The sequence below is a fragment of the Phaseolus vulgaris genome, chromosome 5 (assembly GCF_051622355.1).
Source record: "Phaseolus vulgaris cultivar YP4 chromosome 5, ASM5162235v1, whole genome shotgun sequence".
NCBI lineage: Eukaryota > Viridiplantae > Streptophyta > Magnoliopsida > Fabales > Fabaceae > Phaseolus > Phaseolus vulgaris.
In genome coordinates, this window is record NC_143502.1 from 4,037,405 (window position 1) to 4,054,200 (window position 16,796).

A 16,796-nucleotide genomic window follows, 5' to 3' on the forward strand; every position below is an offset into this window, starting at 1 on the left:
TTTCTCCCAAACAAGCTAAGCTAAGCAAAATGTAAAAGCTATATTTTTACGCCTTTCATACCCTGCATGCTTTCACAGTGGTCTTTCCTTTGTGTTTCTACCATGAACTAGCAAGACAAATGTTTGTTCTTCTTTAAACATATGTATGAAGGAAGCTTTGTACACAACTAATGCAATGTTTTAACCAACACTAGGGGCTCGTAATCAAGTTCTTTTGGGAAGTTGCTAAGTGGAAAGCTATGACTTTCTGCTAGGCTTGGGACTCAAATCTTTTTTTTCCTACAACCTCTTCTGGTCATAGGGTTATTTCATTTGATGATGAAGCATTGGAAGAAGTTATTTGATGTTGGTCGCCCCTTGTCGACGTTGCTTAAAAAGGGGGAGAATTAAGTAAAAAGTGGAAGAGCTAGTTAATGGGGGAGTTTAGTTTAAAGGAAAGAATGGGGGGGGGGGGGGGTGTTGAAGGAGCTAAAGATCATGTCAAGAGGTTGGGTGTGGTTGTTTGAACCAAGTCTTTAAGGTATCGGGAGGGTATACCGATTAAGATTTCGTCTTGGACTGATCCACGCGTTTAAGGATTGGTAGGGTATACCGGTTAAGGTTATGTCATTGACCAAACCGAGTCTTTTAAATGTTGGTAGGGTATACTAGTTAAGGTTACGTTCTTAACCAAACCAATTCATTTAGGTGTCGGTAGGGTATACGGTTAAGGTTACGTCCTTGACCGAACTGGGTCTTGTAAGTGTCGGCAGGGTATATTGGTTAAGGTTACGTCCTTGATCGAACTGAGTCTTTTAGGTGCCGACAAGGTATACCGGTTAAGGTTGCGTCCTTGACCGAACTAAGCGTCGTAAAGTACCTGAATTTATATGCTAATACGCATGATTTAAGAGAAATGTTTCATTAAAACCTTCCCGACCGAAAACACTCCTTAGGGAGAAAATAGTCGGGTGAGGAAAGAGTGCATGATGGACCCCCCTCTACAAATTTCTTCTTCATCTCTTCATTCTCCTTTCGGAGAGCTAGAATTTCATCCTCATTCATCCGCTTAGTTTTCTCATTCCTTGTTTTCATGTCAACCATTTCCTTCTGCAGAGATATCAAGAGCGTCATCTGCTCAACATCTGACATCTTCTCGTTCACCATGCTTCTGGTTGACACTATCTACCTTATTCTTCACGCCAATTCTCTCGGTCCCACAGTGGATGCCAATCGTTCTCGAACGAGGTTGGAACCAAGAGAACGATTCAGACTACTCCTTGGTCGGTCGGTCTGCACTTCCTCCCTTCCTCTTAAAACAAACTCCTTTTTCTCCCTTCATTACTCTGCCTCTCGGTCTCCGTGAACTTCAAGCTCAGATGGTACCTGCAAAAGGCACTCTGACGCTCAAGTGCGAATTTGGTATTCGGCACTCGATGCTATTAACACTGTATGATGACATACCTGATTCTTGGAATCTGTGTGTCTATTTATATTATTATCATGAATCATTTGTTATTGGACTGAATTAGGGAATTGAATCATGCTTAAAAGTGTATTATCTAATGCTTGATCGCTGATTAGTCTCTTATTTAGACATAATGGTCTTTGCGGTGTCGAACAACTTGAACCATATATCGAATCATGGTCTAGTTCGTACTTACCCTCCTTGTACATATCATATTAAGTAATTTACATCATGCCCTCCTTGTGCATATCATATTAAGTAATTTACATCATGCCTTGTGTGAGTCACTTTCTCATGGAATTGAGTGATTTATTAATCGATCATCCATGACCGAACTTCACTTGAGATTTGGTGTGTCACTTGGAAAGTTGTCAGTTTTGTGGCGTCAGATTTTCCCAAAGCACAATCACTGTAGCAGGTAGTCCTCAGTTACCATTATTTTTAAAGCCTCTCTTCTCATCCTTTGACTCCTTTTTTACTTTCTTTTGAATAAATTAGCAACAATGAACCTAATGTTGGCCCTACATGGCATCAAAACCCTAGACAATTCTAAATGGAATGCCTTAAGAAACAATTGTTCCTAAGATCCTGAATATAACCACCAAGATATCACTATACATGTGTGATCTGCCCTTTTGTTACCTTTATTTTGGAAGGGAAGACTAAAACCGGCTTATTTTGCAGCCAAACAAAGCCCTCCTGTCTCCCCATTTTACCTTCATTTCCACATATGAACATGCCTAAAACCCTTAATTTCTGCAAATTTAAGACTCTCAACTAGGAAAAAAATTATAAGTAACCTATAACTAATTAAACTTAATTCTTATTATCCTTTATAACATTTCATACAAAGACACTCAATAATGCAAACACCCAAAGTCCCTTTTTTCATCATATCCAAGAAGGTATAACCAACCGAAACTATAATTCTTTCACTTTTTTGGACTGAGAAAATAAAGAAAGTGTGTGGTGCAAATGTGTGATCCAAAATGAAAGTGATTTAGGAATGATGCAATGAAATGATGTACAAATTTAACATCATTGATCATAATCTGAGACTATCAAGAAAGGATTCATCAAGGTCCCTGTTGAAAAACTTGCTGAAATACTCTGCATTTGTCAATTTCTTGTATACAGCTACGTTCCCTTCACCTATAAGCTTGTCAGATGGTCCAATGTCCATATGAGGGCTTGGATAGCAGAATGTCACTACTGAAAACCTTTCCTTCAACTTATTTACTACAGCTCTGTGCTCAGGTGCTTTGTATATCCCATTGCTCATCACCTGCATAATGGAAAAACATGTGACATCAAACTCAGGTTTTTTATTTTAACTTTTTTCTAAATATTGTAAAGTTTGTTGATTTAGGATAACCACTTACAAGTCTTAAAAACAATGATTTCTGATCATAGTTTAAATTTTTCATTTTGAGGAAATCTCATTTTCCAAGGCACAAAATGTGATGGCAATTATTGCTCAAATATAATGCAGTAGTTCTACTGATTTATCCATTCATTTGATCTGTACCAAACTTCCAGTAATCTATCCATGATTGAATGTGCTGCCTAATGAGTCACAAATACAAACCTCAATAATTTGGCCAATGTTTACAACAATGGCCCCTTCTATAGGCTCAACATTGACCCATTTTTTATCTTTGAGGAACTGCAACCCTGAAAAATCAGTGCAGTCAAGCAAGAGAGTGATCCCAGAATTGTCAGCATGAGGCATAATCCCAAGAACTCTTTCAGGCTCTGGACAGGGTGGGTAGCAATTCATCCTTATATCATATAGTCCTTCTCGGAAACTTTCTGATATCTGTGTATCTTGAAGCCCCAAAGACATAGTAATGAACTTCATAATTGCAATTGTAACTTCCCTTATATCTTCACAATATCTCTCTAATGTTTCCCTGATAATCAAATGCAAAATGGCACCCTTACAAGCATGAGAATAGAAATTTCACATTGGAATTTCTTGAATAAAACAATCAAGAGGAAAAATAAGAACAAGGAAACAGGTAAGTAATTAATGTGGATCTTCTCTAGCACATTATAAACAACTATTGGCATCACTAAGCTCTTTAGTTCAGCTTTTTATTATTCATGTACCTAAACTCAGGAGGGTTTTGTGGCCACAAATCCAATTTTCTGTTCTGAATGGGGAGGCATTTGAGAAAGATCATGTCATTCCAATCTAGCTTTTGATCTTCTGAGGTTACAAATGCTTGGCCATAGCCTTCAAGGCTTCCTGGTCTCTGTGCCCATCGCTTCTTCTCTTGCAAGGGAAGCTCAAAAAATCTCTGAACTTGATTCCCCATGTTCTTAAGGGAAGCATTTGAAACTCCATGATTTACCAGCTATAGGCAAAAAAGAGAAGAAAATCAGGTACCAAGGAAGTAAAAGGAATGCTGATAATCTCTCCCTTACCTTTTGTTCAGTTCAATTCAATCAGCTTTCTAATACAGAAAAATACGCAGATTTGGCTTATGTTCTTCACTTTTCTGAGAATATAGCATCTAATATAAGGATATTTCTCGAATTACTTAACTAAAAGGGTCAAGGATTTTGACAGTCAAAAATATAAACTGAATGGAAATGTTTTAGGTTACATTATATATACAGCTCGATTGCATATAGTAGGCCATAAATTTTCAAACCAACAACTAGAGAAAAATCTGAATTTACTATAAACAGCATGAATGCTAAAACACATGTTTACATGGCTTGTGAAGTGATTGAAAGCAATAAGTTGTTACTACTACCTACTTCATAACCATCTAAGAATAAATACTAATCCATAACTATCTAAGAAATCATTCTGAATTGGAATCAAAGGTGTACTGTGGTACCTGAAAAACACCCCAGTCTTTGCAGGCAAGGAAAAGCTTTTGAAGCTCGAGTTGGTGTGTATGGGCGTTGACCAACTTTGCCATGTCTATGCAGGGTACATGAAGAGATGGATCAGAAGGGTAAGGGCCAATGATGTCATCACCATCTTCATCTCTGATGTACCTTGGTGGCACTTTCTCTGGCCTTTGAAATGCTAACTCTTGAACACTTGGAACTGAAACGGATGATTCAAGGTTTGCTGGTCTTGAATCCATTGCCAAAGTCCCTTTGGGGCAATCAAGGGAGAAGATATATGAATATACCACACCTCTCCATTACCATATTATAGGTACCCCTTTGAACAAATTTAATATTATATGATTGTCTGTTTTTGTCTTTTTCTGCTCACTGTGCAGATATGTTTCAAGCATGTGAATTTTAGATGCACCCACCTTTCTCTTTTTCTGTTGACTGTGCAGATATGTTTCAAGCATGTGAATTTTAGATGCATTCATCTTTCTCTTTTTACTAGTATTTTTTTTAATAAAAGTATTTAGGCATCTTAGACATGCAATTTGACTTCTCTATGTACCGACATCTCAATTGTTTCTCGAAACTCATATGTTAAAAAAAATCATATATATCAAAACTCAAAACTCATATGTTAAAAAACGATATAAGTAGATTATATCTTAAAAAAAGGATATACGTAGATTATATCTATTTATAAAAAATCTAAGAAAAAACTACTATTTGATTCATGTGAATTTTCAACTTTCTTCTTCCTTTGTTAGCATGTTGTCTTGATGACTTACATGGCCTGCAAAAGTGCTTTTTTCTTTCCACATTGGAGGCAAGTTGAATCTCCAGCCTCGGATTCAAAGCTTACAACCCAATCCATGTTAAATAATATATTTCGACTCCAACAAAATAAATCTAACAAGTAATAACTTAGATGTAATGGTTAAACACATTTCACTTAAACTCGAAAGGATAATATGAGAAATTCATGTTTAATTCTAGTTGTGTATACAAATTTCTGGAAGCAGTAGTAGTTATAGTGTAACTGAAGAATTGTGTTAACAATTTAGTTGTTCCATAGATTATGGAACATAATGTTATATATAAGATTTAATTGAATTTTTTAGGTTTATGGAATGATTTGGTATAATTTTTTTTTTATAATTTTAACCAAATTTTTAAATATAATATTTTTTTTAACCTGATTTTTATGTGAGGATTAAATGGAGAAGTCATTGTGAGGTACTACAAGGATTAAATTATAATTAGTTTTAGAGTAAAAAAAATTAATTATTATATTGAATAAATTATATATTATTTTATAAACTAAGAAATTATTAATATCTAAAGTAATTTCTATTATTAATAATAATTTATAAAATAGTTTCTAAATTGATATCTAACATTTAATTATCAATATTTTAAGCTAATTTTGTTCAACGTCAATGGTTTGATTTTGAAAGGAATCATGGTGTAAAAGTAAATCTAGAATTTGATATTGTGGAGGTTCATCATTATAAAAGGTATTTAAATTATTATTCTTTCATATTTGTAGCAGATGCAATTAAGTTATATTATACACCTTATCCTAAAAAATTCAAGGAAAAAGTATATTGGTGGGTTGTCATTAAAACAAAAGTAAAAAATATGGTTGATGATCAATAAACACTAGAGGTTGCATATCAAGGTACCTTTCTAATACTTAATCTGTGTGTCAAATGATGAGCTACTTGGTCAATTAACATATGATGAAGGTGGATATGAAGAAGTAGTAGGCAATGAATTAGAAAATGATAATGAACATAATAAAGATAATGAGAAAGATTTAACACAACTCACTGGAAAAAAGAGTATGAAGAAGAACGTGATTTTGATGATGAATGTAAATCTAATAATGATGAAAACATTGTTGGTGATGCTCATGAATTTTATTATAATTCTAACTTGTTTTATTTTATTGTATAGAAAATACCCTAATTTTCCCACCTAAACATAGGTGAGCAAGAAAGAACTTTAAAATGCAAGGTGCAAACATATTGAAAAGCTAAATAAAACTTGCATTGTAATGAAAAAGCCAAATTGACTTGTGGAAGATGGAAGATGTACGTTGAAGAAGCATCCCAATCAACATATATTGGGAGAGAATTGTAAGGGAGGATATTTGAAGTTAAAATGATAAAATGTTTAATATGAGAGAAAAAAAATCAACAAAATAATAAAATGTTACTTCTTTTGATGATGAAGATGGACTTTCAACCTCCTCAAATACAAATATAAACTTGTATTCTCCTTTGTTAGATTTTATGTTTGCATTGAATTTTAGTCATGTGACAATATTATCAACTTTTTTTGGATGATAATATTGTTGGAGATCCCACATCGACTAGAGATTAGAGCCTTTCATTGTATATAAGTGGGTGCAAATCTCCACCCCATGAGCCGGTTTTATGGGGTTGAGTTAGGCTTAAAGTCCACTTCGTAACATGGTATCAGAGAGTTGAAAACCCTATTCTTCATAGTCTTAATAGTAGTCACACTATTACATGCAATTTTTGTGGTAAATATGGTCATACTGAGGCTTTTATAAAAAGCATGGGTTCCCTCCTGGCTACAAATTCCCCAATTGGACATCCCAAGCCAATAATATGATTACTACTGACACTTTTTCTGAGCTTTTTCCTAAAGAACAGGATGTAAAGGGGATTCAACTTACATCACAACAGTGCCAATTCCTTACCAACCTTTTGCGTCAGCAAAACCTTGAGGATCCTGCCCCTCACACTCAAATTAATCAAGTTGGCACCATCTCTATGGATGAAATCCCCAATACTGAGCATTCTTCAACAGGTAAGTTTCTCTCTTCACTATCTTCTATAAAAGAATCTTGGATTATTGATTCTGGTGCCACTGATCATGTTTGTCACAATTTGAACGTTTTTACTACTTATACTAAAATTAAACCTGTCTTAATTAGTCTTCCAAATGGCCAAACTATTTATGCCACATATTCTGGTTTAGTACGTTTTTCTGATCAGTTTTATTTGTCTGACAAATGGCCAAACTGTTTATGCCACATATTTGTCTGGCCAAACTCACACACCAACTTAAATGCACTTTAACTTTCACTTCAACCCACTGCATTATACAAGACAATCTCACTCAAGAGAGGATTGGTACAGTTAAAGCCACCGCTGGCTTGTACCTTGTCACTACCTTGCCTGCTTCTAATCATTCTAAACCGCATTGTTTTGCTCCTTTTATTAATTGTAATATCACAGACAAAACACTATGGCATTATAGACTAGGACACCCTTCACATGAAAGATTACATGTCTTAAGCAAACAATACTCTTTTATTACTGTTGATACTCATCATGTATGTGATACTTGTAGTCGTGCAAAACAGAGAAAACTTCCTTTCACTTTAAGTAATACTGTTACCTCTGCTATTTTTGATCTTGTACACTTTGATTTTTGGGGACCATGTTCCATAATTTTTATGCAAGGTTTTCGTTATTTCTTGACTATTGTTGATGATTACTCGCGTTATACTTGGGTTATTCTGCTGCATAACAAATCTGAAGTGCGTCAACACATTATTAACTTCACTATTTTCGTTCAAAATCATTTCAAAACTAATATCAAAACGATTCGTACTGACAATGGTGTTGAGTTTGCTATGTCAAATTTTTATGCTTCAAAGGGAATTATACATAAAAAATCTTGTGTTGAAACACCACAACAAAATGGCATTGTAGAACGTAAACATCAACACATACTAAATGTAACCTGGGCTTTACTTTTTCAAGCAAATCTTCCTCTTATTTTTTGGGAATTTGCTATAAATCATGTTGTTTTCTTAATAAATGTTATTCCTACTCCATTACTTGATAACATCACTCCTCATGAAAAGTTGTTTGGAAAACCATATGACATTTCCTTTCTAAAGGTGTTTGGTTGTCTCTGTTATGCTAGTACCATTACTGCACATAGAAAAAAATTAGATGATAGATCTATCAAAGGTATTTTTCTTGGCTTCCCGCAAAATACAAAAGGTTATATTATCTTAAATTTAAAGTTTCATAGCATAGAGATATCAAGACATGTAATCTTTCATGAAAACCACTTTCCATATAAATTAGACAGTGGCTTGCCTAAGGACCCTAACACTTTATCTCTCCCTATTTCTAATGCATATAATTCTGCTTTTGATTTTTTTTCTGATATTGCACCTCCTGTCGAGCCATGTGCCTCTACTCCTACACCCAATACTATTCCTCCACCAGCCTCATTATCCTATGATCTTCCAACAAATAGTGCCTCTACTCCTGCATCCAACATTGCACCTCCATCAGAATTATCACCGCCTGCATCTCCAGGAAGCATCTCACCCCAATTTCCAAGAAGATGAGCTCGTCCTCACCGACAACCTGCCTATCTTGCAGATTTCCACACTGCAACCAACACTGTAAGTAGTAGATATCCTATTCATACTTACTTGTCTTACAATTCCTTATCTTCCAATTTTAGAAATGTTATTTCCTCTATCAATTCTCATCCTGAACCTCGGACATATAACGAAGCCTCCAAACATGCTTCTTGGCAATCTGCCATGCAAGATGAGCTTCAAGCTCTTGCTGCTAACAAGACTTGGCAACTTACCCCTCTCCCTCCAGGAAAGAAAACTATTGGTTGTAAATGGGTATATAAAATCAAATACCATTCTGATGGCACTGTTGAGAGAAAAAAAAATCAACAAAAGAATAAAATGTTACTTCTTTTGATGATGAAGATGGACTTTCAACCTCCTCAAATACAAATATAAACTTGTATTCTCCTTAGTTAGATTTTATGTTTGCATTGAATTTTAGTCATGTGACAATATTATCAACTTTTTTTGGATGATAATATTGTTGGAGATCCCACATCGACTAGAGATTAGAGCCTTTCATTGTATATAAGTGGGTGCAAACCTCAACCCCATGAGCCGGTTTTATGGGGTTGAGTTAAGCTTAAAGTCCACTTTGTAATAAATATTATTTTCTTTATATAAAACTAGTATTATTATGCTGAAATTTGACAACATATTAAGTTAATGCACACACATTTATTAGGTTTATATTTTTTAAAGAAAGAAATTTAAAATTAAAAAAAAACATTAATGAGTGATGTGTTATTAGGGAACTTATTTAGTTACTTCCTTTAAGAATAAAAAATACAAAAATTGGAGCAATTAAGTTTTCAAAATTTTAAAATACAAATCGTTTAAAAAAATACAAATAGTTTAAAAAAACATAAAAAATGAAAGTAACATGAATTTGCAAAACTCTTTAAAATAATGAGGGTTTTAAAAACCTTTAAAAGTAACGAGGTTTTGAAAACCCTCGAAAGTAACATGAAGTTTTTGAAAACCCTTAGAAGAAACAGGGATTTCCAGAACCATCGAAAAATAATTGATTTTCCAAAAGTTATTCAAAACTATTGGTAATGCGTTAACCATGTTAGATTTTCTAGAAAATAAAAAATCACGAGCAATACACTTATCGAGAGTTAAAACCGTTGGTATCACTAAGTATAATTTTTGTTAATTTTATTTTTTTTATAGTGTTATCAATAAAAAAATTAAAAAAAAACCATCAAATTAAAATATAATTTATAAGCACACTTTAGTTTGTTTACAAATTATAGAACATGGAAAAGTATAGGATAGAAAAAGAATATTTAAGAAGTATTCTAAATTTATACTTCTACAATCTCTTTCCACTATATATATATATAACAATTAATAATATGATTATTTTTTAATTATTTATTTAATATCTTTTATTCACCATTTTTGTTTATATAAACCCAACTTATATGATTTGTAAGTAACTATACGTAAAGTTACGAGTGACGACAATACGATCATAACATTATAAAAATTAATAATTTTTTTATTACTGGTTTTTACGTAAACATTTGTTTATAGCTTTGAATGTATTTTTTAGTAATTTTTTTCATTTTAATAATTATTATAATACTTATTTTTATAATTATATATATATATATATATAATATATATATATATATATATATATATATATATATATATATATAAAATAAGGAGTACAACTTAGTCTGGGATTCCGACGAATAGAGGTTCTACTCAACAGACCACCTACGATTCCTTTTACCTTCAACGTTTGGTTCCTCCCATCCTCGCTTGTTGTCATCCGTTTTGCTGCAATATTTGTTTCTGCGCTTTTTCTCCTGAATCTCGGTGCTTCAATTTCGCTGCAAACTGGCTATGGACTACGAACCCTACGATAGCAGTGGTGAGTTTCAAGTTTCGTACTTATCTCCTATCTGTGCCAAAATCCTGAAGACTTGTTGTAATTATAGAGTTAGGGCTTTGCTTTTCATTCTCACTTTACCCATTTTTGTTTTCTTCTTCTTGATGAGTGTGGGGATTTCAATTGGCGCCAAATTGTTGTCTTCCTATGTTTGTGGAATCGGAGTATGTAAAAGCGAGTAACTTAAGAGCAACTTTAGCGTGTTTGATTAATGGGTATAGCACCAACTCTCCGTGTTCTGTGGCTTGACCTGAGGGACAAAAGGATTAATATTTTACTTTAATTGGTTTGTTCCATGGTGTGTTATTGGAAATATTGGTGTGACATTGATTGAGGTAAAGAGGAAGACAGATTCGTTAAGGTGGTTTGAGAGCATGTGTGAAGGAGACCATTGAAAGAACTAGTTAGAAGAGTAGATTGCATGGTTTAAAGTACTGTGAAAAGGGGGAGAGGGATGACTAGAAGAACACTAGAGGAAGTTGTTAAAGCGGGATTTCATGGTGAATAATATTCTTGAGAGTTTGATCTTTAATTGACCTCAGTAGCAGTGAGCGATTCATGTAGCCGACCTCACCTAGCGGGATGAACTTTTTTTGTTGTGGTTATTCCATAATGAAGGTAGAAATATTCTTGTTAATTTACTTGTTAGCTTGTCTTCCTATGGGCTTTAAAGGAAGAAAATGGTGCCCTGAGAACCTGGGCATTTTAATGACTCGAGAGTCACAGGTAAGTAAGCCTTTGCCTCAATAAATAAACGCTTCAGAAAGAAGAAGCAGGAAATTATTTGGTTGTTTTGCCTGAAGGTGCCATATAAATTTAACTACTTAAGCATGACACTTTTTATAAATGTAAAATGATATAAATGTCTATCCCTTTGTTTACAAGGACTTCAATTTTTTTTCTAAACCCCATTTGCCATCCTTTTCTTTTTTGGAACTATTTGCATACAATTCTCTATATGATATAGTGTAATGCTGGCATGTATAGGTTGTGTTGTTCCCATGAGGAAATTTCGGTGCTTTTAATTATTTATCCTCTCTCTTAAGATAGTATGTCTTATCTAGTTAGTTGTTATGGTTAATGGAGTGTGTCCCAACTTTGTAGAAATAGTAAATGCACGCATGTTACTTTTGATGCTCCGAATTGTACTTACAACCTGTTTCTTGAGAATCAGAGATTTTTCACCTATTTCAACGATTCATGATCTGGCCTCACATGTTATACTTACATTGCATACATTCACTTGATTTCAGGAACTGATGATGATCTTCCACCAACTCATCAAAATAGAATCCCCAGAGGGGCACATCCTGCAAGGAATGGAAGATCTGCTGGAGGTTCATACCCTATGATGTATGGTGAAATTGATATGGAAACTCAAATTCACCAACTTGAGAAGGAAGCATACAGTGCAGTTCTACGAGCCTTTAAAGCTCAAGATGATGCCATTACTTGGGTATATTCTTTCATTTGATTCACGTATCTAATATATTTAAAATTTGTGAGATGATTTGATCAGGTTTAAATGACTGCTAAATGTCTTGCATTTCTTCAGGAGAAGGAAAGTTTGATTACAGAACTTAGAAAAGAACTAGGATTATCAAATGAAGAACACAGAGAACTTCTAAGTCATGTTAATGCAGATGAAGTAATACGAAATATAAGGTCTGATAAAAGTTTGAAACATGGCTTCTTTTTTAACTATGCTTCAGAAGTGAGATTGTCATTGCTTTTTCCATATATGCAATTTTATTTTCTTAATCGACACCTTATTGAACATTATTTTAGGGAGTGGAAACAGGTAGGAGGCCATCAGCCTAGTATGTTGAATATTGGGCAAGCTATTCATGATTCAATTCCAACTCCCACTATATCTGTATCTCGTAAGAAGCAGAAGATAATGCCGTCAACTCCTTTAGAAATTTTTGATGGGCCTTCTCCATTTCACCCCCAACCTGTGGCTGCACCCCTTCAGCCATCTTTGGTGGCAAAACGAGGATCTGTTTCTGGATCTAAGGGCAAGAAGCACAAACCTGTAAGCAAATGATAAATTTTCTTAGTGCTCTTCATTTCTGTTTAGCTTTACCGAGCTTGAGTTTGTCTCCTATGCAGACGTGGATTACACTTTTTAGTACTAAGAAATAACAATTAAATAACATTGTTGTTTACTTGCAGGGCCAAGTATTACTGGGTGTATCTTCAATAAAGCAATACCCGTCATCTGGACTTGGTGGAAGGAATCAAGTACCTAATAGAGCTTCTTCTGGTATTGATATGGGTGAGCTTTCTAAGGGAGCATTACAGGATTCACTAGTTGGTAGGAAAGTGCGAACACGATGGCCCGATGACAACAACTTTTATGAAGCCATTGTCTCTGACTACAACCAAGCTGATGTACTTATTCTCCCAATTTACTAAGAATTAGTTTCAGTTAGCATGTAGCTGAGAGGTTTATGTTTACTTCTAACTTTTCAGGGTCGATATGCTCTGGTCTATGACATGGGGACTGCAAATGAAACATGGGAATGGGTTAATCTGTCGGAGGTATATCTGATACTGATTACTGTGGTCAAATTCTTGTGTACTTATGATTAACATATCATCATCTCAATCTTATAATTACAAAATTATGGTTGGAAACATGTTTGGATTAAGAAATTTGAAATGGCAATCAAGCAGTAAGAGAACAGTTTGACATTAATGTTCTCATGGCTCCCCCTCTCCTAAAATGGGTTGCTGATTCCATTTCTTTGAAAAAGAGAGGCTTAATGGTCTTCTCTAAAAATGATTAAGCAAGTATGTTGTGGCAGCTAAAGGTTCATCTATTATCTGCTAAAGAACATTTTACCAGAATTAATATTTTATATTTATAGAAACAAATAGTTTAGCATTGCCAAAATGGTCTATTATATTACTTAAAAATTTGAACAGATTAATTTTTATGTCATGATATTATTATTTATATTTTGAGAATATCAATGTGTAATTTAATATCTATGACTGGTTCTAAAGAGTTTGTTAGGGACTTGGGTGTTAACGGGTGCTTAAGTCCAACATCAAGCAGAATGGGATGCTTAGTGGAGTTTTAGCTTCTAGTTCTATCCCCGTAATTGCTAGCTTTTAAGGGTGAGTTCTCCAAGTACTTAGGTGCTTATCAATTGGTATCAAAGTTGGTTGTCGATGTCTCAAAAAGAGCTACCTACATAGTTATGATTTATGAGGAAATTAAGTGGAGTGTCACGGGTAAAAGTATTGTAGAGTGACAGTTTCAAAGGCATTGTCTCTTAGAGGAGGTATTGGGACTTCGATAATATGGGGTACCAAAGTCTCATATCAAGTAGTATGGGATGTTCGATAGAGTATATAAGTGTTTGGTTCTTCCCCTTAATGGCTAGCTTTTGAGGGTGGATTCCCCAAGTATACGGGTGTTTATCTTTAAGGAAATGGTTACTCAAATAAAATGACCTTGTGCTGCTCTTTAATTTTTTTTATTTTATTTTTGGCATTGAAATTGAGAATAAAAACTGGCTGAATAGAAATTGTATGATGCTTAATACTTCGAAGTTAATGAATGCAGCTGTTGATACTATATATATGAAATGAAATATGTAGTCAAAACATGTTCTAAATTTTCAATTTTTTTTTAACCCTGAACTGTGGTGGTTATTTGAAAACACTGCCCTTGCATGTAGTGAACGTACAATACTGTGTAGAATATGGATTTTTCCATCCACGTGATATGCTGTGCATTGTTACTACTGTAATGTCTTTTGCTTATGCAGAAAATATTATTGTCACTGCAGATCTCTCCTGAAGATATTCAGTGGGTAGGTGAGGATCCAGGAATCAATCACGTTGGGGGTCTTCGCGGATCTGGTAATGCAATGAGTAGGTCTGTAGGGCGTGTCGGTGTTCCAGGAGCTGTAAGAGGTAGGGGAACCACAAAGGGGCAATCCAAAATGGAATTTTTTCCATCACAGAATGGAATTGGAAAGAAGACTCTAGATGATATACACATACTTCACACAGACACGCTAGTGAAGAAGGTTACTGAAAACAGTTCAATCAGAGTAGTACTCTTAGAGATTGTTTGATCTTATTTGACATATTTAGGTATCTGGTGAACTTGACAGGTAGAGAGGGTATTCAATGCAAATCATCCTGATGCACTTGAAATTGAGCAAGTCAAGAAAGTATTAAAGGTAAGGGACAAATATATATATGTCAGTGTGCCATTTCTTGTATTTTCTTTTAAATTGTGTGTACAGATAATTGATATGAAATGAACGCAGGATCATGAGCAAGCCCTTATTGATGCAATTGCGAAACTTGCAGATCTTTCTGATGGAGAAAGTGGTATTTTTCTGTTCTGATACCTTTTTTCAGTACCATCTGATATTCTTCCTTTCATGAATGGTCTCCTAAATTAGAAGTTAGAATAATGTGGAGATTAATGGATCTAGTTAGTGCTCAATAATCATAAATAAAATACTATAATTTGCATTCTTTCAGCATCATATTTTTGGGATGCTGGCTTAATATTCCATATTTTTTTGCTTACACAGGTGAGGATGGCCACCATTTGGCACATGCTCAACCAATGGAACGATGATGTTGGAAACCATCTTTGTAAATGGGAAGAGTTGGCATTATTATGGTCGCAAAAACTTGGGAAAATCTGAATTTCTGGTGTTATTATGCTATGAAGGTAATTTCCCTGACAGGCTTGGCTCATGTGCATGTCACTTAAATTGAATTAGGTTGAAAATTAGGTAGTTTAGTAATAATTATTCATTGAGGTTTTAAGAATTGACACAGCATTCTCCGATGCTTGTACACAACCATGATAGTGTATAAATACTTGTATTTGTTGTGTATTATGTATTTTTTTATAAGAGAAAACACTTGGGCCCAGGCTTGGCTTCTTCTCCTTTTGATGTTGTGTTTTGAATTATATAATCCATTTTTTTATAACATTTTCAACAATTTAAATTGTACAAAAGTTAAAATATATTTTAAATTGTACAATACAAAAAAGTATATTTTAAATTTTATCAAATCTGAAATATGATCCGAATTTAGGTTTATTAGAGTGAGCATTGATGTATGTGTGCATGTGGCTACAAATAGATTTAAGGAAAGTTCCACTTTAAGATTTAATCCTTCTTGCTTTTAAACTAAAATTGGAGTTTAATTCAAATTGTCCTTTTTAGGTTTATAATGAAATATATTAATAATAAATAAAAGATTCAAAATCACAATAAAAAAATACATTAACAACATTAAATATCATATTATTTTGTAAATTCTTTTTATTTTAATTACTTGATTAATATTTAGTCAACATTCATCTTTTTGTTTTCCAGTTCACTTTCATTTATACTTTGTTTTCCAGATCACCTTGATATATTATTTTCAAAAAGATGATAAATAATTTTTTGTTTAATTGCATTTTTATCTTCATATTTTTAGCTAATGTATAATTTGGATTGCTTGCATTGCTTCTCTAAAATTTTCAATTCAAATTAAGTTCATCTTAGAATTCCGTTCAATATTTCTTTTACTTTTATTTTATATTTTTGTTTAAAGATTTTATACATTTTATAAATAATGTATATAAATCAATTATATGTTACATCTAGGTAACATATTTATACCAATTGCTGGATGGAATTTTGGGGTCAAAGCAATTGGTGCAACTTTTTTAAATACAACTGTAGTTATTTTTAAAGTATATAAAATTAGTAAAATAGATATAACTATAAATAATTTTAAAAAATAGTGTAATCCCGTATAATTTCTATGATTTTAGAATAAATTTAATTTATAACTAAATCTTACATTGGAATGTGACATTTTTACCGTAAAAAATAATATTTATTTTAAAAATTGTATTTTAAGCACGACTTTTTATTATTATAAAGTAGTATCTAAACTTATTTGAATAAGTATAAGAAAATTATTTTCTAATTTTTTTTTTCAAAATAAATGCATGAATTGATGTTTTGACTGAATTTTGGTGTGAGTAACTAAATTTAAATAATTGAAAAAAAGTGTTAATTCAATAAAAGTAATTAAAATTAATGAAACCAAAATTTTATGTAGGCTTAAATTATGAAAAATACTAACTAAGCCTATTTCTCAATTAATATGTGACATTT

The 16,796-nt window shown here is 33.3% G+C and overlaps 2 protein-coding genes across 2 annotated transcripts; one reads left to right on the forward strand and one right to left on the reverse strand.

Annotated features, from left to right (window-relative positions):
• Positions 1 to 2,248: 2,248 nt before the first annotated feature.
• Positions 2,249 to 4,629, reverse strand: LOC137834895 (protein SRG1). Its single transcript, XM_068643123.2, has 4 exons — positions 4,300 to 4,629; positions 3,560 to 3,807; positions 3,036 to 3,360; positions 2,249 to 2,732 (listed from the first exon to the last, which is right to left on the reverse strand). Exons 1-4 carry the CDS (start codon positions 4,552 to 4,554, stop codon positions 2,493 to 2,495), a joined length of 1,068 nt encoding a protein of 355 aa, XP_068499224.1. The 5' UTR covers positions 4,555 to 4,629; the 3' UTR covers positions 2,249 to 2,492.
• A 5,753-nt stretch (positions 4,630 to 10,382) lies between these two features.
• On the forward strand, positions 10,383 to 15,573 carry LOC137834900 (protein EMSY-LIKE 3). Its single transcript, XM_068643128.2, has 10 exons — positions 10,383 to 10,617; positions 11,889 to 12,091; positions 12,191 to 12,300; positions 12,424 to 12,670; positions 12,811 to 13,029; positions 13,111 to 13,179; positions 14,439 to 14,681; positions 14,769 to 14,837; positions 14,928 to 14,991; positions 15,201 to 15,573. The coding sequence occupies exons 1-10, from the start codon at positions 10,590 to 10,592 to the stop codon at positions 15,245 to 15,247; spliced, it is 1,299 nt and encodes a 432-aa protein (XP_068499229.1). The 5' UTR covers positions 10,383 to 10,589; the 3' UTR covers positions 15,248 to 15,573.
• Positions 15,574 to 16,796: the final 1,223 nt, after the last annotated feature.